The sequence below is a fragment of the Hydra vulgaris genome, chromosome 06 (genome assembly GCF_038396675.1).
Source record: "Hydra vulgaris chromosome 06, alternate assembly HydraT2T_AEP".
NCBI classification, from domain to species: Eukaryota; Metazoa; Cnidaria; class Hydrozoa; order Anthoathecata; family Hydridae; genus Hydra; species Hydra vulgaris.
In genome coordinates, this window is record NC_088925.1 from 57,650,735 (window position 1) to 57,674,549 (window position 23,815).

The 23,815-nt window shown below is 27.4% G+C and overlaps 2 protein-coding genes across 2 annotated transcripts; both read right to left on the bottom strand.

Annotated features, from left to right (window-relative positions):
• Positions 1–8,646: 8,646 nt before the first annotated feature.
• On the bottom strand, positions 8,647–8,964 carry LOC136081534 (general transcription factor II-I repeat domain-containing protein 2B-like). Its single transcript, XM_065798859.1, has one exon. It carries the CDS (start codon positions 8,962–8,964, stop codon positions 8,647–8,649), a length of 318 nt encoding a protein of 105 aa, XP_065654931.1.
• A 477-nt stretch (positions 8,965–9,441) lies between these two features.
• On the bottom strand, positions 9,442–12,962 carry LOC136081535 (general transcription factor II-I repeat domain-containing protein 2A-like). The gene is made up of 3 exons (XM_065798860.1): positions 12,902–12,962; positions 10,098–10,445; positions 9,442–10,007 (listed from the first exon to the last, which is right to left on the bottom strand). The coding sequence occupies exons 1-3, from the start codon at positions 12,960–12,962 to the stop codon at positions 9,442–9,444; spliced, it is 975 nt and encodes a 324-aa protein (XP_065654932.1).
• Between the last annotated feature and the right edge of the window lie 10,853 nt (positions 12,963–23,815).

Consider the following 23,815-nt stretch of genomic DNA (forward strand, 5'->3'; position numbering starts at 1 on the left):
TTTCGTAAATTGACATTCTCATTATCACATTTTTCTTTTGCAATTGTGAATTCAAAATTTTCACAAACCTGTTTGATTTCTGTGGAATTAAAATAGTTATATAAATAGTTATATATTTTGTATCAACAAAATAACTCTTCTTACCACATTATTTAAAAATTATAATTGTAATATATAGATGTAATAGCTAAAGAGAATTTAGTTTTTATTTGTGGAAACTTAAGCCAATTATTCTCGGGATATTAGTGCAGTCAATGCTTTGGTACCTGGGGGCCAATGAATAGACTAATCCAATTAGATGCGGTAATGTTGTAGTGGTAAAGCACTCGCTTCATAAGCGAGGGGTTCCGAGTTCGATCCCCACCACCTCGCTGGTAGTACCACGCTCAACTTGTTTCTCCACGCAGCGGCCTTGTTCCTAAAGGTTCGTGTTACGAAGTTATAAAGTTGAGAGAGGGTTATAACTACTATTAAGTAGCCTCCTCATCTGTAGTGGCCTTCTCGGCCTTGAGGAGGTGAAAAACAAAAAAAAAAAACAAAAAAAAAGATGTAAAACACCTTCTTCGTTTTGTAAAACTTCATTCCAAGTAGCTCCTTTCCACATATTTGATTTTGAATATATTATATAAACTAATAAAAAAATGAAGAAGCAATAATATAAGTGTACTAACAGGTCTAGTTAAACTGGCTAAATCTTGACATTTTATAACCATGATACTTGCTAAACAATAACATTAGTAGACATTATTTGCAAAGATAAGAATTTCTTTATTTTATAAATTTATTATATTTTAAATTCATTTTTATTAATATATTTATTATTTTATTATTCTGCAGAGTTCTGAATATATTGTTTTCAAATAACTCAAGGCATCTAAGGAAAATAATGAAAGAATCCCAGGCTGCTAAAATATAAATATCTACATAAGAGTAATACAGAATATTGAACAAAAATAAATAATATTCATTATTTACAAAAAATATAATATAAGGTGTATTGTAAAACATTACACAACAACAATATCTAAGTTTGATTGATAATATAAAAGCAACAAAAATTAAAAAAGAAAACATCTCAATAAATAATAAATTATCATTCAAACAATTTTAAGGACCAAAAAATAACTTGTAACTTATTTTATATTCATCTTCGTACAATAAACGTTATATTATTCAAAATTTGTTGAATTAACACTGAAAACAAAACATTAGTAGACAACAAGAAAATATTTCTTTATTGAAATATATGTAAATATTTATACTAATCAATCTAATTTCTTTTCTATTCCGCCACCTTTTCGAAATGGAGCGTATTTTAAGAAGTCAGACAAAACGCCATCAATTAAAAGTTCAATCGCAATTATATCGTATTCAATAAAAGAAGCTGTAAATAAAAGTGAAAAAGTTTTAAATATCTTATAAAGGTATATCTTTCATAGCAACATATAAATTAGTGCTTTTAAATCATATTTTTCCACCTTTCCCCTTCATATTCATGGAGGCCATAAAATTGTTTGAAAATATTCTAAATTTTAATAGCTAAGAGAACTAAATTTAATTATGCGAGAACTAATATTAACTTTTTATTTAAATATTTAAATTGAACTCGTTATCAAACAAATTTTTTTTTAAATAAATTAATCCTCAAAATTCATCAATAAATAAAAATTATTTTGATTACCTCAGCATTATTTTGTGAGCATTTTATATTAATTCTTTCTTTTAAAGATAATGACACCAATTAATTGTAATTGATTCAACTAAAAAAAAAACACCTAAAGCTAATATTATTGTTTGAAATTTTAATTATTTTTATTCAAATAATCATATACTTTTAAGTGCCTGATTAAAATGATATTTAATTAAAATCACTTTATTTGTTCGGCTAATATTTATTAATAACTTTAGCCCTGCCCTAAAACAATACAAAAATGTTATTTGGTTTTTATATTGTCCTGGTCATGACAGTAAATTCCTATATCAAAATTTTATATTAGAACAGGGATATTTATTAGCAAAGCGTAAGACTTATCTTGGAGAAGGAAAGCTTGGAAATAAAACTCTGAATTTCATAGTAAGAGGACCTTGTAAACCTGGTCTGGTAATCTGCTGGAAGTATAACAAGAAAAAAATGATCAGTCCTGATCTGAATAACAAATTAACACCAGGAATGGCATCTGGTTGTAAAAAGTGCCTAACCTCGCTCATGATGTATTATCCTAACCTCGCTCATAATTTATAATAATCATCTTAATGAAAATGAAACTATAGACATTAAACAATAATTGTCCTTAAACCATTGAAATTATACTACCAAATGAGAAGCCATTGTTCTAATATATACGATTATAAGTTTTCATAAGTTTTTACATAAAGCTGTAGACATAAAATTAAAAAAGGTTCTGAACTAAAGGATATAACTATTTAATAAAAATTATTAAAACTCACCCATTACAATTGAGTTTTGCTTGTCATCTACTGAAAATAAATAACAGCATACTGCTTTCAGTCATCGAGAACTTATCAACATAATCTAATTTTGGTACTTTGTTTCTTTTTTTCCTATTCCCATTGAAAGATAAAAGAACTTTGCTTCAGTCTCCAAAATCAGTTAATGACGGTAACTGTTTTTGGAGACTATTACTTTGGTCTTGAGTCTGGTATACAAAAAGCTGTTTCTGCAAACAGCAGAAGGCTTCTGCTATCAGTATAGCTAACAGCTCGTTTACACATTCACATGAACGGTAATGCTCTACTGCCATTTCATCAGTTTATGAGTAAGAGAAACATCGTTTTTTTCAAAGAAAAACAGTGTCATTGTCACAAAAACCTGTTTCTGCAAATAGCAGAAGGCTTCTGATATCAGTATAGGTAACAGCTCGTTTACACATTGACATGAACAGTGGTGCTCTACTGCCATTTCATCAGTTTATGAGTAAGAGAAACATCGTTTTTTTCAAAGAAAATAACGATGTTTCTCTTACTGATTGAGACAAATAATTAAAAAGAAATTCTTCACTTTCATTATCGCTTTTCGAGTTTTTGTCTTCTCCTACTTGACTAATGTTTTGTGTAAATTTTGAATTGTCATTATTTTTCTCGAGTTTCTCTTCTTCACTACTAGAAGAAGGTTTTTATAAGTAATGTATTATCTAATTAGTTTAATTATTTGAATAAAAATAAAGTATTTTTATTTAATATTATCTTATTAATATAAAATATTCAGTAAAATTTTGTGTGTGCTTATGTAATGATATTAATGTTGTTGTAGAAATAACATATACGTAACATGTTTTTATAGAAATAATATATTTTTATATAATAACATTTATAAAAGTATAAATGTTGTTTTAATAACTTTATTATTTTTATAAATTTTATTAAATCAATAACATTTATATTTTTATAAATATAAACAATTATTAAAATATAAATGTTATCATTTAAAAGTTATAAAATTAAATCTTGCTTTCTGAGATTTACGAACTTAGAGTTAAGTTTAAAAAAAAAATTTAATTTAAAAAATCTTTTTTAAATATATTTTTTCTTGCAGCTAATTAGAAAATGACAGAGCATAAATTCTGTGTTGCAATTTAGATAAATGGGCAAAACCATGTTTAAGACATCGTTCCATGTAGTTGGATTGACATTGAAAGTAAACATTAATTTTCCATGAAATCCTGTTAATTCAGTTCTATCGATGATAAAAATGTGAACTAAGCCTACTAAATCTTGGTTTTCTTTCATATAAATTAAAATAAAGTGTTCTAATAGTTAGTAATTTATTTACTTATTTAGAGATGGCTTTTTTTACTGTTTCTATTATACATATAGTTCATTATAGAAATAAAATATTGTTAAATTTAGATACATATGAGGAATCAGTTGTAGAGCTTAAACTTGGAACACCAAGTACAGGTGAAGACAAAAAGCCATTTCGATTTTTAAGACATTAAAAGAAAGCCCGAAATGTTGGTTTTCTTTGTAAGTTTTTAAATTTCTTTCAATCAAACAAGTTTTTATTATAAACTTGTTTTATTAAGGTACCTGTTTTGTAGTTACAGTTTAACTTTAGTTTGAGTTTAACGAGGGATGTAACCACAAATTTAAAGGAAAGTTATCCAAAAGTAAATGCCAAATATAAAATATTTAATTGTCAGTTTTTCGACAGTGATATTGTCTCTTTCATATAACAATAAATTTAAGCTAATTGTTTTTTTTATTATTGGATAGTGTTAATGAAATGGAAGAGGATGTAATAACAAAGAAAAAGTGCAGTAATATAAATAAAAAATGACAACATCTACACTTGAGAATACTTGTAGTATCATTCAATTTCAAATTATTTTTGCATGTGTTACATATTATATTATGTTCTTTTTTTTTACTTTAGGCAGTTCTTTTATCTTTTCTTTTTAGTTGATCACTTAGTTAAATACCCCAGTATCGTACACTGCCACGGTGATAGAATACAACCAACACGTAATACTGTGGTCAATAATTGGGAAAAATTGGACTTTACTTTTGGTATGTCTTGAAGATTCACATCTATGATCAGTTGACAATATTGACATCTATGACATGACATGATAATTTCACTATGACATGACAATATTCACATCTATGATCAGAAATTTTTCTTCTTTTATAAATTTTAAATCACTCTTTATTAGATCAAAACCATTTTTTTTTTTAGTTCATTTTTATCTCAGTGTTTGTGCCTCATATGATTTTTATTAAACTATGTGCCCAATATAAAATACTCACGAAATTTCATACAAACTGTTAACAGTGTGCATCAATTTTCTTGAGTATAATGGTATAATATACAGAGGCCACTCATATTTTAGAATGGCCACTGGAATTCATAGAAATTTTATGGAATTTCATTTGGTCATGGAATTCTTAAATTTTTCAATTAAGTCATGTAAAATTTAACTTTTCACTATTTATTTTTACTGAAAATGATCACTAATTTTTTTCTGCCAGAGATAATTTTTAGGATATTTGTAAAAAAAAAATAATTTGATACATTTGGTCTAGAACTAAAACAAGCATGTTTTGTCGTGTATCTTGTCTAAAAAAAGCATGTTTTGTCTTGTTGAACAAGACACAAGCGTGTCTTGTTTAACAAGACAAGCTTGTGTTAAACAAATATATGTGTTTGCTAATTTATAAAAAAATGTTGCTCTTAAATTGACATGAAATAGTTGCCTTTATTTTTTCAATGACTTAGAAAGAAATAATACTATTGCTGACATAATCAAATTCAAAAAAGTAATTAAACCGGTTGAGTGAAAAAAATGTATTCATCACGTAAAGTAGTAATTCCATAATCCTAATAATCCAAAATATTTTTTTTTGATGACTCTAATACCACATATTATATATCTGTACTTGTATGCCTTCGTTTTAGTTCTAGACCAAGCTAAAATGCTAACATCTCTTCCTGTTACGTTTGTTCCAGATCTAGAGCAAGATAAAATGCAAACATGTCTTCCTGTCAGCAGTGAAATAGACACTATCTGTGAGAATGATATTGGTTACAATGAATAATAATTGGAATCAGGTTTCCTTTAACATACTTTTTTAATTATCTGACCAATATTATTGAATTTAGTTTAACTTTATTATGAATTTACTAATAGAGAGGAGAAAAAAAATATATAGTAAAAAGTTCTCTAAAGAACTTTTTACTATATTTCTTACTTTTTTATAGTTACAGAAAATGTAAAATCACAATCAACAACGTCTAATAGTAGGGGTGTGCGATTAAACAGTGAAAACAGCGTATACCCATTGGAGGCGACCGAGTTTCAACAAAAAGTGATATTGTGTTTGTTACATCAGTCACTGATTAGTTTTATTAGAGAAAAAATTTCGTCAATTAGCTGAAGTTTTAACTAAGAACGCGGACAACGATGACAATAGTTTATTTAACCGAATTAACCACTTTAAAGATTTTATTCCTTTTGAAGCCAAATTGAAAGCAGACGTTGAACTTAAACGGAAACTAAAATTATCGTTTGATACTTTGGCTCTTTCAGCGGGCAAACAAAAGGGGCATATTGTATCTATCTTTGATAGGATAAAGTCAATCTTATGACCCGCAATAATGTACCTGAAAAAAACTACTTTGACCACGTTGCATTAACAGAGTTAGAAACTTTATTAATGTGCATGTTGAAGTCTTTGACACAAAAGTGGAAATCATGTTCAGAGACATACCTTAAAACAAAAATAAGTGAGTGTTAAAAGCAATCGCGTTAAAGTGTAGCATCTAAACAACAGCATCGTCTATCATTTGAAGACGGACTTTAAAAAACTTTTATTTTATTAGTCTATGCTGATTTAATTTTTAAGTCTGTTATGTTGACAAATTCTTTTACTCAATTTGTATGCATTGTTTTTGTCAGTTATATTTAAAAAGCAAAATTTACTTAAATTTGACAAGCCAGTCGCAATACTATGAAACTCGAGTTATACAAAAAGTAATTTAGCCAATTAAAACAGCAATATATTATCGATAATTTGCGATAGCAAGGAGGTTTAAGTATAATACAAATCGGATTGCTATCATAGTTTTTACATAATTTCAAAAAGTATATAATGTAAATCAATTGAATAACAGTAATAAACCATTATCGTTCTTATTACTTCCTTTTCTCTCTTTTTGAATTCGAAAATTTTTAGCTTATGCTAGTTAACTAGCGAAAGTTAAAGATTTTTGCAGACAAGTGAAATGTAAACAGAATTTAAATAAATGCTTCGTTGCGCATATAATTATTTGAGGCGAGAAATCTCATATTGAACTATTGTTGCAAATGAAATGCAACAGGGACTAGTAACGAAACTAGTTACGTGATTTTCACGTGCCCGACGCGACGTTTTAAACACGTGAACGTGCTATTGTGCTCAACACGTCTTAAACACGTGAACAGGCTACCGTGCTCAACACGTTACAAGCAAGAGTTGCAAACACGTGTTGGAAACTCGATGTGCCGGCTGGGAATGAAAATAATAATAATATATGTTTTATGCATCAAGTTAATGCATGAAGGAAATATTATTTGTATATAAATATATACACACAGAAGCGATTCTACAAATAAAATGAGGGGGGGGGGTTATTATGGTTGAATATTTAGTTTTCTTTATAAGGATAAATTACTATCATAAGTTACAAAACAAGTTTTGATCTGTAATTATATACATGTTGCACACTTTACACATACACAATATTATTGAATTGATCAAAACACTAATGAATTATCCTATCCTCACTATAACTTGCACTAAATTGCCCCATATCACTTATACTAGTGTTATCTTTTGAATTTAGAAATAGAAGTTATTAAATATTGGTGGCTCATCATGCAGTGCAGTTGAGAAGAGAATACTTTCAAAGTAAGAATAATTTTTCTATAAAATGAGCGTTTTTAATAACATCATTTTATATACGTGTGTTGCGTATGCGTGTGATATGTGTTTGTGTGTGTGTCTTAAACATATATATATATATATATATATATATATATATATATATATATATATATATATATATATATATATATATATATATATATATATATATATATATATATATATATATATATATATATATATATATATATATATATATATATATATATATATATATATATATATATATATTCTACATCATAAAGTGTATTATAAAAGTTCTCTTTGTTCCTTTCCCCTTTATTTTTACATACTTATCTTTACAATTTTTTTAGGTTTAGGACTGTTTACCTGATTCCTACAGCAAAAAAGAACTTTAAAATGCTGTTGGCAATATTCTAAAGCGCGCACCTGATTCTAAAAGATGGTGAATGACGTCAAGTATTCAAACAGTTGGTTCTTGGAAATTAACAAGTGGATGAAGAAGTTTAAAAAAATTATAATTTATAAAACTTAGCACATTTATATTATAAAAAAGTTTAAGCAAATTTTTATTTTTTACTTATATCAAAAAAATTCTGTGAAAGCATAAATTTTAACCCTTACCTATGAAAAAAGTCATGTAAAAACACGTATTTTAGACGTCGAAATAAGGATGGCTAGACTTGGTTATTTAAAAAAGTCATTTGGCGTTTCCATTTAGCACTAATTCTGAACGTCATAAATTCACGACTTTTAGACGTCTGAAAAACACGTCTTTAATCTGTCCTAAAAAGATGTCCTAATTAGGTCTTAAAAAGGCGTCATTTGGCGTTGCCATTTAGAACTAGTTCTGAACATCTTAATAAAGTCGCAAAAACACGTCTTATTTACGTCTTGAAAAGACGTCCTTATCAAGTCCTATAAAGACGTCATCTGGCGTTGCCATTTAGATCCGGTCCTGAACGTCCTAAAAAGACGTCTTTTCGACGTCAGATAGACGTCGACGTGCCTACTAGGGAAGTTAAAATAAAATAAAAATCATGCACAAACTAAAGGATCTCTAAATCAGGGATGTCTAACCTTTTTACAATAAGGGCCATTAATTCGTTTCAAAATCAACTTGAGGGCCACAAACATAAAATACCCAAAATAAAAATTGTTAAATTTGAAGTTTTTATTTAAATTTGAATAAACAGTTACACTCATAGTTAAGGTTCAAAGTGAAGTTATACAAAAGTTCGATCAATGTGAAACTTGACACTGTTTTAATTTGCATAAATGATCTATGTCTGCTTTTATATTTAACGATGCAATTCGAAGGGTATTAGTAAGGTGTTCATCTGTCAATCTATTTCTCTGTTCTGTTTTTACATGCTTCATTTTTGAGAATAACTGTTCGCAGTTGTATGTGCTTCTAAAAAGTGAAAAATATTTAATAGCATGTCTGCACAAATGAGGAAAAACTTCAATGCTCATGTATTTTTTATAAAATTCTAACAATTCTACTTCTTTGTAGGTTTCTTTAAGATCTTTATTGTTTTGCAATTCTATTAATTCCATTTAAATATCATTTCTAACTGTCTCAGCTTTGATGGAAAATGGATGCGCAAATAAGTCTAACTCATTTTTTTCCTTTTTAAAATCACAGAATCTTGTGTCAAATTCATCAATTATTTTTAAAATAAGAGTACAATATCTTTCAGAGTCAATTGTATTAATATTTCTTTCTGATAATGCCTTGAAATGGACAAGTACTTTAGAACTTAATTGTTGTTTCAGAAGTTTTAATTTTAAAACAAATGTTTCTACATTTTTAAACAATTTACTAATAAGTCGATCTTTACCCTGCAACTTAAGATTTAATTCCATTAACATCTGGGTCATGTCAATCATAAATGCCAAATCATTCAGACAGTCAATATTTTCAAGCAAGCTTGTGTCTTTCCCTTTAATTTTTAGAAACAGCACTATTTCAGGTAATAGTATCCAAAATCTTTTCAGAGTAGCAGCTCGACTAAGCCATATAACCTGGCTGAATTAAATTACATCTTCAGCCCCACTACCACAACCTTCAAGTAATTGTTTGAACTGTCTGTGATTAAGGCCACGAATTCTTATAAAGTTAACAGTATGAATAACAAGTTCCATAACATTCTTTATCTCCAATACTTTTGCACATAACTGCTCTTGGTGTATAATGCAGTGATATGAAATAATTTCATGATTAATGGATTTCTTAAGTAATGCAATAAATCCAATATTTTTTCCTGTTAGTGCACTTGCTCCATCTGTAGTGACACCACAGAGTTTCTTTTCTGGTAATTCAAATTTCACCAATGTTTTTTTCACTCTAGAGAGAATATCTTCTTCTCTTGTTGTGTCCTTCATATGATTAATATCAAACAGTTCTTTAATTACTTCAAAGTTACTAGTTATACCTCTAATAAAAATGGCTAGCTGAGCAGTATCACCTCTGTCTGTTGATTCATCTAGTGCCAGACTATAGGCTTCACATTTATTTAATTTTTCTTTTAATGATAATTCAATATTTTCCGATAGATCTTCAACTCTTCTGGCAATAGTCTGGTGCGAGAGGCTAAGATCTTAAACAGTAGGTGTTTTTTCAGGACATATCTCTTTACAAAATATTTTTAAACAGTTTTTTAATAAATCTCCAGTACAAAAAGGTTTACCACTTTTTGCAATAGCTTCTGCCATTAAAAAACTTATTTTGGTAGCACTGTAAGAGCTAATCACTTTAGTTTTCATCACTGATTGTTGTGCAAGAAAAGTTTTCTTCAACAATTCAATCTTATCAATTCGAAATTGGCCTTTAAATTTGTCATAACTTACAGCATGTTTTGTAGTGTAGTGCCTGTTCACATTATAACTTTTACGCACGGCAATTTTCTCAAAACAAATTAGACATATAATAGAATTACTTTGTTCATGTACAAAATAGTCAGTTGCCCAAGAAGGATTAAATACACGACCCCCATGACCGCTTTCAGTATCACATATACGTCTTTTGCTGAAGCCATCTTTATTAAATATATAAAAATAATGTTTTTTCTTTAGCGCGCGTTTTATTATTTCAAATGCGGATTTATAAAGTGAAAGTATAATCGAAATCGAATGTATAATTCGAATTATAAATATATAAATAATATGCTGTTGCTGTAGAACTTATTTTATTATTGTTATTTGAAATTTTTATTAAAATAAAAATTCAAAATTAATGGACCGTGATATGCGGGCCATGCCATAGGCTGACGAGGGCTACCTTCTGGCCCGCGGGCCACGCGTTGGACAACCCTGCTCTAAATGTTACCTGCATCTTAACAACATTTATATAATAAAAGGCAGCAACAAATATAATATGACTTTTAAATTGCAATTTAAAAAAAGAAACTTATTTCTTCGTCTGAGCTATCTACATGATGTTCAACGTCATTTCTATTGCTAGTCAAGCTATCCTGTTGATAATGTTGTAGTTTAAATTAAATGATTAACTTAAAAGGAAAAGATTTATGCACATAAATAAATGTTACTTGTATGTTGGTAACATTTATATAGAACAAGGCAGCAACAAAAATATTATTACTTATAAATGGTAATTTAAAAAAAGCTTACTTCTTCGTCTAAACTATTTGAAAGATGTAAAACATTATTTCTATTGTTTGTCAAACCTGCCTGCTGATAATATAGTATTTTAAATAAAATGATAAAGTTATGTACTTACTATAATATTTATAAACTTATTGTACTTTTACTTTACTATTTAAATTATAATAAATATGTAATTTATCAAGTTTAGTAACGTAAAAACATAATAAATATAAAAGTGTGTGAATAAATTAATTTATTTTTACTTTAGACGAGCACTTCGCATTAGTTAAATATAAAGAAATAATATTAATTGTATTATAATAAATAATAGTGTATTATTTATAAACATTACTTTTATGAGTTTATTTTTAAATCTTGCACATTGACTTTCTTTTCTGATATTTTTAAAATATTATCATAGTTTTCTTTCTCCACTTAGTCGGTCTTGGAACATAATTACAAGTTGAATCCCGAAAATTACGCTTTAATCTTTTCGGTTAATTTGAACTCAATTTACCATTCTAATTGAACAGCTTTTAAACTATTCAAAAAAATATTAAATGCATATAAAAACTGACAATGTCATAAATGGTATAAATGATGATCAACATCATATATATCGCCAGTCAAACTGTTGGTTTTTAAGGTAGTAATTTTAATAAAATAATAATGTAAAAATAAAGGGATTTATACACACGCTACTAGATTATTTACATACTTTAATAAATCTTCTATTTAATAGTAAAGAAAAAACATAACAAATATTTACTATACAATAAAGTATTTTAAAAATATTTATTAAAAGATATAGCTCAACACATTTTTAAGATGTAATTGAGAACTTGAAAGTTTTGATTAAGAAAAGTAAGATGTAATTAAGAAATACAACATGTAATATAGAAGTCGAAGAATGTAATTAAGTAACACAACATGCAATTAAGAAATTTTAAAATGAAATTGAGAAACCCAACATTTAAATAAGTTTTCGCAATATGTAATTTGAAAAACAAAAGCTGTAATTAAGAAATCGTAATGTTTATATGAGAATACATTATTTGTAATTGCGAATTCAATGTAAGCTTAAAGGTCATTATAAAAAATCTTCTTATACATGCATTTTAATAAGTTAATAATATCAAATTAAGAGTTTGTATGCACCAGCGAAACAGTAATACAGTAATGGAATTGAAAGATCGTTGTGTTATTTCTCAATACACTATTAATAGAAAGTCTGTTAACAAATTGAATTCGTGCAAGCATTTATTTCACCAAACTTATTTCCAACCACTTCTGGAACAACCAGCACCACCTTGTCCAATTTGTAGACATAAAAATACATACAACTGATCAAGTTGAAAGAAAACATTATGTTTTATCTTCATCGAATGATAGAAGAAGAGTAATTGAATGTGCTGAGCGAAATGACGATTAGGTGACTCTGGCGCAAACATTAGGTGTCAAATAGAAAACAGCATACAATTGGGTCCGCAGCGGATATTTAAATTTTATTGGAAGAGGTGTTTTTAAACAAAAAAACTAACCGATAATCAAATTGAAGAAACACTAACATGGATTGAAAGTGACTAGCAGTTGACATTGGTGGCCATTAAAACAAGGATATTAAGACAATTTAATATAAGCGTCAGCACAACCACAATTGCCAATTACCTCAAAGGCAGACTATTTTCATTTAAAAAAGTGCGCAAGGAGCCAAATACAATGAATAGCAATGAAAACAAACAAAAAAGAGCTGAATATGTTAGAAACATCAACGAACACATTACAAATAGTCAACAGACAGATTGGTTGGATGAAACAAATTTTAATCTTTTTTGTAGAAAAACACAAGGACGTGCCAAACAGGGAAAAAGAACAATAATGAAAATACCTTCTTCAAAAGCTGCAAATGTACATTTAATTGCAGCTATATCAACAATAAATGTTGCCATTTAAAATGAATTTTTACTGCGTCAAAAAATACAATAATGGGAGGTAATTGTACACGTGCTGTACAACTTACGACCATATTACGCAACAATTTTAAATAAAAGTTGGTGCTTAACTGAAGTTACGTTCAAGTTGGTGCTTAACTGAATATTGTAATGATTTTTAATGATGTTGTTTAACTTTAAATTTTAAATTTTTATGTAAATAAACTATTTGTGTTTTATTTGTTATTCATCTGAAATCTCAATTAAACTTTTTACAAACAAAAATAAAAGAAAGTTATCATTGACACCCAATAGAATTTTTCCAGTTACAGCTTAAACCTCAAATGCCTTTTTCATGACTTTTTATATTTGATTGATATTATATTATAATATTAGGACTACAAAATTCAAAATACAAAGAACTTTGTATTCTTTATACTTTTCTCAACTACATCTACAATTTCTTATTTGAAAATTTCATTTTCTAAATTACATCTTACGTTTCTTAATTAAAACTCTCAAGCTCTCAATTACATCTTGCAAAGGTGTAGTTATCTTTTGAACATTAGTATCTAAGCTTATCCAATAAACAGCTTATCTAAGCTTATTTTAATACAATGGTTATTTAATGTACATTAAAACTAAAATGTTTGTTGTAAACGAGATAAACATTTAAAAATGATAAAAACATTAAAAAATAATAAGTGGCTTACAACTTACTACTAAACTGCTGTTGTATAAATAAAATACTACTCTGTTGTATAAATAACATACATGGTAAGCATGGTGCTTTTATAGCAACATGACAAAAATAAACAAGAAGTTAGATAACATTTGTAAACCTCTTTGGGCTAGCAAAGTTGTTTGTTAAACCAATATTTTAATATTGCTATCAAAATATTTGAACATTTTTATTTTATATATTGTAAAACAAACATATAAGTTAAAAAAGATGTGGTGCCTATAGAGGCAGTAGGTCTTTTAAAAAAAAAATTTTTTATCTTATTTATTTAAAAAATTTGCTTTCCTAAAGGCTCTATTCTTGGACCCTTACTATTTCTGGTTTACGTAAATGATACTTACCTATCTTCAAACATGTTTAATTTTTTTTTTTGCTGATGACAATAATCTTTTTTATACCCATTCCAGAATAAAAGCAATTTTCTTTACAGTAAATCGTGAGCTAGAAAACCGTAATGACTGGTTTAAATCAAACAAACTCTCTTTAAATATCAGTAAAACTAAGTACATTTTATTTCATCATCGATCTAAATCCGATAACTTGCCTCTGCAACTTCCTCAGCTAATAATAAATAACAGTATAGTTAACAGAGTTTCATCACTTAAAATTTTATTTGATGAACATCTCAATTGGAAAAATCATATTACGCTAGTTGAAAACAAACTTTCTAAAACTAAAGACATTATGCATAAAACAAAACACCTACTAAGTAAAAAATGTTTATCAGATTTATATTACTCTTTTATCCATAGCTACATAAGCTATTGTAATATTACTTACTAATTATATTACTAATTAACTTATAATATTACTTGGGCAACTTATAATATTACTTACTAATTAACTTATAATATTACTTAGGCAAGTAGTTGCCGTTCAGCATTAGAAAATATATATATTAGGCAAAAACAACCCCGTAGAATTATTTGTAATGTGCATAAATACGCCCACTCCAAGCCGTTACTCCGGGAAATAAAACCTTTTAATGTCTATGAGTTAAACGTGTTCCAAAACTTGTTACTCATGTTTAAATATCAAAATGACATGCTTCCAAAATTCTTTAATAACCGATTTCTAAAAATAAATCATAAATACTAAACGAGGTGCTCTATCCATATTTTACCTAAGTCAACGCTTAAAACATCTGATTACTCAATTTCATATAAAGGGCCTCGTCTGTGGAACATAGTTCTTAATGAAAATATGAAAAGTTTGACTTCAATAAATTGTTTTAAAAATATAGTTAAACAGTATTTACTTGAATTAACAGACACAAACATATTTTTGTATTTTTAAATAAAAAAACAAAAAACAAATCTTGTAATATTTCTTACTGTATGTATTTATTTAATTTTTGCAGTTTGTCGTATTTTTGTTGTAATTATGTCTTTACTTGTTTTATATAACGAGTATTTGTAAATTTATATAATAAGAACTTTGTAAAAAATATTTTAGGCTTACTATAGGGGCTTGATGACAAGACTTCTGTCTTCTACTTGTCCCTGTCGTTATTAACTTTTATTTAAATTTTATTGATAAAAATTGTACAACAAGATCGTTGTAAAATGTTTATACTTGACAAAATAAATATTTCTTAAAAAGTTTTAATGAAAAAAATGCCAATAAAACTGCTCTTGATTGGAAAACGCTACCATTATACGGATCCCTTCCCACCTTCAAACCAGCCATAATCCTTTCACGGAAGCCCCGTGCCAATCCCAGCATGGAAGTATAAAACAGATGGATGTTCATCGAGCCGCAAACATCAAAGCAATTTCAAGTCGTCTCGGGATAATGCTTGTAACCGAAAATAAAGAAGAAAAAAAACAAGTTTCACTGGACAAAAAACAACAAAATTCACTGAAATAGTTTTAATTACAACATTAAAAAAAGACTTATTCTTGGCATATGCAGCATAGTTTTAACCATTAGCAATTGCAATAATTGAACAAAAGGTTTATTAAAACTCAGTAATTAAATAGAATCACTTTATTTTAAGCCTCTTTTTTTTAGTTTAAGATTGTTATTTTGAGATTCAATTTGCGGAAATAACTTTACATCATATGGGACCCATCTGGAACCCAGATCGATTCCAAGCTCAAAACCGGTCCCAGTAATCTCAGGTTAATCTCGGTTAAATCCAGCTAGGATCCAGTTGTAATCGTTAACTGGGCATAGTGCAATATGAGCAATGAAAAAAAAAAAAATAAGTTCATCCATGGAAAGTCTAATATACCGTGGCGCAGTGATAGCGCACTTGCCTCAAAAATGTAAGGTCCGCGGTTCAAACTTTACCTCTGGGCAAGTTTTACGACATCGGTTGAGAAGGAGGTGTGAACTTCCTATTAAATGCTTTTCCGCGGTGTTCTGTGATTAGACCGTACGGATTTCTTGGGAAACCTAAAAAAAAAAATTTTTACGGAAATTCCCCAATAGAGATTCCATGGGATTTCAATATCCCTAAAAAAACCATGGTTCACTCATGGAATTCCATCGGAACTCCATGGCATTCTACGGAATTCTATGGAACTCTATATAGAGTTCCATAGAATATTTCTGCAAGGGCATGCATATTTTTAATAAGACATATTTCTGTAAGGACATGTGTATTTTTAAAAAGGCTATTTATTTTGTTATAAACATTCTATTACTATTTTTATTATTTATTGTAATATCTTTATATTTATAATTATATATAAGAGTGTAATTTAAAGTTGATTATATGTGCAACTTAGTATTTTTCTGCTTATGTAAAAGTGTTAAAAAAAAAAGGTTGTGCAATTTGTTTGTTTTTTTCAAATATTTAAACATAAAATTTTCTTGTCTAAATTTGTGAGGTAAAGACCTCTTAAAATCACACATTAATTGAAGAGAATGTTTTTTGTTTAAAATTAAGTTAATTCATATCAATATTCATAATAAGAAAAAGTAATAAAACAATGCCATAAAATGCAATTTTAAAATATTATCGTAATTTTTTCATATCAAATGTTTGTTAAAACAAATTAAAAAAGTAAGTCTCTTTCATTAGTATTTAACATCATTTACACCAATTGTTCATGTTTTTAGTTGAATTTGTTAAATTATTATTGATATCATTTGCATTACTCCCAATCTTGGTGTTCTTTTGGACGACATTCCATTGGACATTTAACGAATTTTCCATTTTCATCTCTGGGTTCACCTACAAATGCTCCATTTGCGTCTCTTTTTGAAGGAAAAGGTTTACTTCCAGCAACACTTTGACACAAATAAGAGTCATCTATTAATACATTCTGACTGACAAGCGGCCAAACAAACGAACATGCTGATCATTACCATAATCATACCACCTAACATTGGTGTACCATGTTGATGAGTATTTCTCATGAATGAACCAGCATAACTGATTGGAGCTAATCCTTTACAGCATCAGCTTCTCTAACCAAAAGTTTCGAGTCCAAGTCTCTAATACGGGCGAAATCTACATTTGGATCAACCAGCGCTAAAAAATCTTCACACCATTCCGTTAATAATCTCTAGATTGACAAAGTAGCTAACATTAAAAAACTCTAAATCTTGATAACGCTCTCTTAATGTTGCAAGGATACTTAGTGTTATCGAGTTGGCGTCGTAATAAATTCAAACTCTTCAGCTTTTACAAAAACTACTATTGGCTGCCTCTTTTGCAACGCTTTCAACATATATTCCGTATTTACCCCAGTTTTTTCCAAACAACGAATAAGATAAAACGTTGGATTTTAATTCAATTTGGTTGTCAGTATAAAAACCCGAATAATGTTAATGTTGAACGTTCGGGTTAAAATCTTTTACTTTTTTATTTCTAAAAATTGGTCTATAAGCAATGTAAGTTAACACCAACAAACCAAAAATAACACTTATCTTTATTATGTTTTTCGTAAATATATTTTTCGAATTTAAACTCTCGATATTCTTCCTATTTCCATGCTTTATATAGGGTTACTTTCTATATATATATATATATATATATATATATATATATATATATATATATATATATATATATATATATATATATATATATATATATATATATATATATATATATATATGTTTGTGTGTCACAAAATTTGAAATCAATTTTTGAAGGCTTTTTTCTCAACCAATTTTGCTCAAATTTTGCACACTTAATCGTTTTTGATGACAATACAAGGAAATGGAAAAATTTGACCAAAAAAAGTTAATTAAGTTAACAAAAATTTAATTAGTATTTTCCCATACATTTTATTTATTTGATATGAATTGCGTATTACGTCACAAAAATCATTGCAATTTATTTGCAGTTTCGAAGACATTAAAGCGCAGCGATTCAAAACCTATTGTTTTTAAAGTCTTAAGTTATTAAGTTAAAAAACAAATATTTAGTAAAAACAGTAATTTTTAAATTTAAAAAAAAAAAAAACAGTAACTTTTCCTTCTACAAAAGATAACAAAAAAAGAATTTCTAGGCCCAATAGAATTCTGCTTGCATAAAGCATGGATTTGAAAAAAGAATTTTTTTTTGATTCACTAGTTTATTTAAAAAAGATTAATAATTAAAGTTTTTTCATGTTACGTTATAAACATAAAGCATAAATTATATGTTAAAACAAAAATAAAAAATAAATGTATCATATAATTTAGAATATTTTTTAACACAAAAACTTTTTCGTTTTACTTTTGATTTAAATAACTGTCATTCTTCGTTTTTAATTATGTAAAAAAAAATCAACGTATAACAGTAAATAACAAAACAATGTAAAAAACAAATGATTCGTTAAATAACTTTGAAAAGCCTTTTTGAATACATACATACGTACATACATACATACATACATACATACATACATACATACATACATACATACATACATACATACATACATACATACATACATACATACATACATACATACATACATACATACATACATACATACATACATACATACATACATACATACATACATACATACATACATACATACATACATACATACATACATACATACATACATACATACATACATACATACATACATACATACATACATACATACATACATACATACATACATACATACATACATACATACATACATACATACATACATACATACATACATACATACATACATACATACGTACGTACATCCGCACCTTTAGTGAGACCTCTTTTGGCGTCCAGCAACCGGGACTTTCCTAAACTCGAGTTTTTTTTTTATGTTTACTTTTTTGTAATGTAATGTTAAGGTAATTAGTATTTATGTATGTTTGCTTATCATATGACAGATTCAAAACGATTAAATTCGCATGTCCCGGTAATGGTGATATTTCGAAGTAAGGCTTTTTTTTTTGCACCAATCTTGGGACTTGACTTTAGGCTGCATTTATATTGCACTCATTTTTTTTTTTTCATTTTAGTCTTGATTTTCGGACATTATTTTGTCGGACATCTTAGGTATTTTTTGGTGCGTAGTTATTTTTAATTTGTTAAACAATTTGTGGCAAATACAATAACAACAAACGAGCTTCATACCAAATATAACTTTGATTTCCGGTAAGTTTGATGACGTTACATTGAATTCTCAGTTCTAATATCAACTCCATAATGACTTGAGTTTCAACATATTCAATTCTTGTTTAAAAATCAATTCAATAATATATTGCGCTGCTCTAAACAGTTATATTTTTAGAGCACAAACTCTACGCTAAAAAGTAAAGGGAAATGAGTATGCGCAAGATTTTGAGCAATTTAAAAATCTTATAACGACAAGTGCTTTGAAGCATACGCAGAAGAAAAGAAGCTAAAACATAGCTAAGCTACGTTTTTCTATTTCAAACTTACAAAAATATACAAGTATCAAGAATACTAAAACAACAAAATACTTATTATAATGTTTTTTTTGTCAAACTGCACATTCTTACATCTTGCACCACATCTGTCCGCTTTTCTCTGTGCTATCTTTCTAACTCAACTTCTTCTCACTTTTACTCTTGTTTACTTCAATTTTTTTTTAAACTCACTTACTCCTGATCCTTCAAAGCAGTATATGATGCTCTTTAGTGAGCTGAACTTACCTTCACGGGTTTTGATATGTGGCCTCTATATGGCAATTAGCCGGTGGAGGATAAACCACAATATTAAAATATACTAATTATTTGTATTAAAGTTATTTTGTAAAGAATTTTTTGTGCAATTGTATTTATCAAAGTTTCAATTTGATCATTGCTTGATTTTATTAAATAACATTTTGTCTAATTTTTAAAGTGATTATCAGAACATCGCGCGAAACAGTTAGACGAAATAGATTTTTTGTTTTTTCATAAAATTTTCAATGAAACGTAATATGGCTTTGAGATTAAATTTTAACTTTAAGCAACCTTGAGTCCTATGTTGTAACTATGGTATTGCAGGACTCGCTGACGCAGAGAGTTCCAATTCAAAAAGGACCTATTTTCTGGCAAAATTGTAAAAAATATTATATTTATTTTACACAAATGGAAATTTTCTATTCAATGTTTAGATTATTTAAATATAAATATAATATCCTGTAACTATTGAAACTGTCTGTAAAGTTATGAAATTTTAAAAATCTTATAGGAGGAGGGTATTATTTCAAGTTAAGCATAGTTTTAAGAACCGTGGCGCAGTGGTTAGAAATCTGGCTCAAAAAGAAGATGCTCATGGTTCTATGCCAGCACATACAATAGGCGCATTACAATAATGTCACATGGATAAATCACATAAAATTATTCAAAAATAAAATTTTAAAAAATATTGAAATACTTTATATTTACTATCTACTAAGTATATCTACTTATCTTCATTCATTGTTATCTTAATTGTGTTAACAGGGCCGTAGCAACCGGGGGTAGGGGCCGCAGGGGCATTTGCCCCTCTCCCTTCCCAATAATTTGTCAAATAAATAATTTTTCAAAAATTCACTGAAAAAAGGACTATAAAATGTTAAAAAAAAAAGATTCTTAAAACTATTTCAGGGCCTCCTAATCCAGCACTGCCCCCCCCCTCCCTAGATGTTCATGGTTCTATGCCAGCACATACAATAAGCGCATAACAGTAATGCCACATGGATAAATCACATAAAATTATTCAAAAATAAAATTTTTAAAAATATTGAAATACTTTATATCTACTTCTACTAAGTATATCTACTTATTTTTTATTCATTGTTATCTTAATTATGTTAACAGGCCCGTACAACCGGGGGGGGGGGGGCTAACAGTATAACTTTTGTTCCGTCGGGCACATCACTAATACACTCAAGAATAATTGCTGAAAATTTGAAAAAATTCCAATGTGCGGTTAAAAAGTTATCTTTGCTAAAAAACTAAAAAATGCCCAAAAAGTTAATTGCTGGAAAAACGCAATTAAAATAAATACTAAAAGTAGATTAAGTTTTTTACACAATAAAAAGCACCGCTGTCGTATGCAGTATCTTCTGCTTCATTATGTTGTTAAATAAAACCTTTTTAAGGAACAATTTAGCCATAAACACATAAAAAACTATAGAAATTGGACTTGTATTTTTCAAGATATTGAAAGAAATATATCTTTAAGACCTGTTGCTAAGGCGTTATATGATCCAGTACCAAATTTATTCAGCCGTTTTAACTTTTTTTTTATTTTGAATTTCTTCTTTTTTATTAAAAAAGTAGACATAATAAATGAATGAAAATTGTAAAAGTTTATATTTTGAAAAAAAAAGTTTTAGCCTGTTTTTTGGGGTACTACCACCATAAGGATCATATTCTAAGCAGACCGTCTTTCTCATTCACAACCACTAATTATTAATCTAAAAATTTTGAGTGTAGAAAATAAATATATATCATCATTTCATTTTTGTGTACAAAATTAATAACGATACGATGTTGAGTGTTTTTAAAGCACTATCTAGAAAAATACAGCACAAGTATCTTACTAGGCATGCAAACAATAATTATATTTAAGCTAAAACTCATTTTTAAGCCGCTAAGTTTTCTTTCACAGCTTTCACAATTACGAAGCATAGTAATTAGAAACGACATCAAAATAATTGCAAACATAAATAATTTTAAATTAAAACTAAACGAAACAAATTTAAGTAAACAAAAAATGGAGGACTTCTTCTAAAGCTATATTTATTTTTTGGTCTTTGATAAAAAATTTTAATGACAAGTTTTTAATTGCTATACTATTTACGGAGTATTACGGGCTCTGCATGAAGACTATTTTGTCTTGCATATTTTACAAAAACAAAAATAATTAGTTTTAACGACAAATTTATATATATATATATATATATATATATATATATATATATATATATATATATATATATATATATATATATATATATATATATATATATATATATATATATATATATATATATATATATATATATATATATATATATATATATATATATATATATATATATATATATATATACATATAAATTTAAAACCAAAAAACAAAGTAATGCGACATTGAAATGGAGGGTGGCGCAAACTTCCTTGTTAAATGCGTAGCTTTGCATTTTTATTAAAAAAAAACAAAATCTAGAAATAAGATTTACTTAATAAGTCTCAGTAAAGGTGCCTAAAAAAAGAAGTATGTAATACCTGACAATTAGGCATAATCGTTACTAGTTCAATTTAAATTAAATATTGAACATTTAACACATAATTAAAATATTTATTTTTGACTGTTTTTAAAATGTAGGGTTTCTCAGTCGTCATTAAATTAACAATAGCTTAGAAAGTTTGAATTTTATCTGTGTCTTATTTACTGTGCATCAAAAAGTTATAAATAAGAGAGTTTAAAACAAATCAAAATCTAGAAAAAAGATTAACTTAATAAGTTTCAATCAAGGTGCGCAAAAAAAGAAGCATGAAATTCCTGACAAATTAGCATAATCATTCCTATTTCAACTTAAATTAAATATTTAACTTTTTATACATGAAAAGAACATCTATTTATATATATTTTTCGAAATTAAAGGTTTCTCAACCGTTAATAAGTTTACAATGGCTAAGAAGTTTGAACTTTATCTGAGTCTCAGTTAGGGTGCTTCAACAAATTATACAATAGAGAGTTTAAAACAAATCAAAATCTAGAAAAAAGATTAACGTAGTAAGTCTCAGTAACGGTGGATTAAAAAAAAAGCGTGATATACGTGACTAATATGCATAAACGTTTTTAATTCAATTTAAATAGAGTATTGAAAATTTAATACATTACAGCTAGAATTTTATACATACAGTTATCTTTTTATATATATTTCGAAATTAAAAGTTTCTCAATCGTAATTATGTTTACAATATCTTAGAAAGTTTGATTTTTCTCTGAGTCTCAGTTATGGTGCATCAAAAGTTTATATATTTGAGAGTTTAAAGCAAAACAAAATCTAGAAAAAGGATTAACGTAATAAGTCTTAGTCACGGTGGGTTAAAAAAAAAGCGTGTAATAGGTGACAAATAAACATAAACGTTTTTAATTTAATTTAAATTAAGTATTGAAATTTTAATACATGGTTAGAATATTTATTTTTATATATTTTTGAAACTTAAGGTTTCTCAACCCTTATTAAGTTTACAATATTATTTACCGTTATTGTTGAGTTTAAGTTATTAAGTTTACAATGTCAGGGTTTCTCAACCGTTATTAAGTTTACGAAAACAAAATCTTGAAAAAAAATTAACGTAATAAGCCTCAGTAAAGGTGCGTAAAAAAAGAAGCATGTAATTCCTGACAAATAAGCAAAATCATTCCTAGTTCAATTTAAAGTAAATATTTAACTTTTAATACTTGATAAGAAAATTTATTTGTATATATTTTTGAAAATAAAGGTTTATCAACCGTTAATAAGTTTACAATGGTTAAGAAAGTTTGACTCCTCTCTTAGTCTCAGTTACGGTGCATCTAAAATTTAAACATTTGAGAGTTTAAAACAAATCAAAATCTTGAAAGAAGATTAACGTAAAAAGTCTCAGTAGCGGTGGTTTAATAAAAAAGCGTGTAATACGTGAATAATAAACATAAACGTCTTAAACTCAATTTAAATTAAGTATTGAATATTTAATACATGGTTAGAATATCATTTTTTATACATTTTTAAAATTA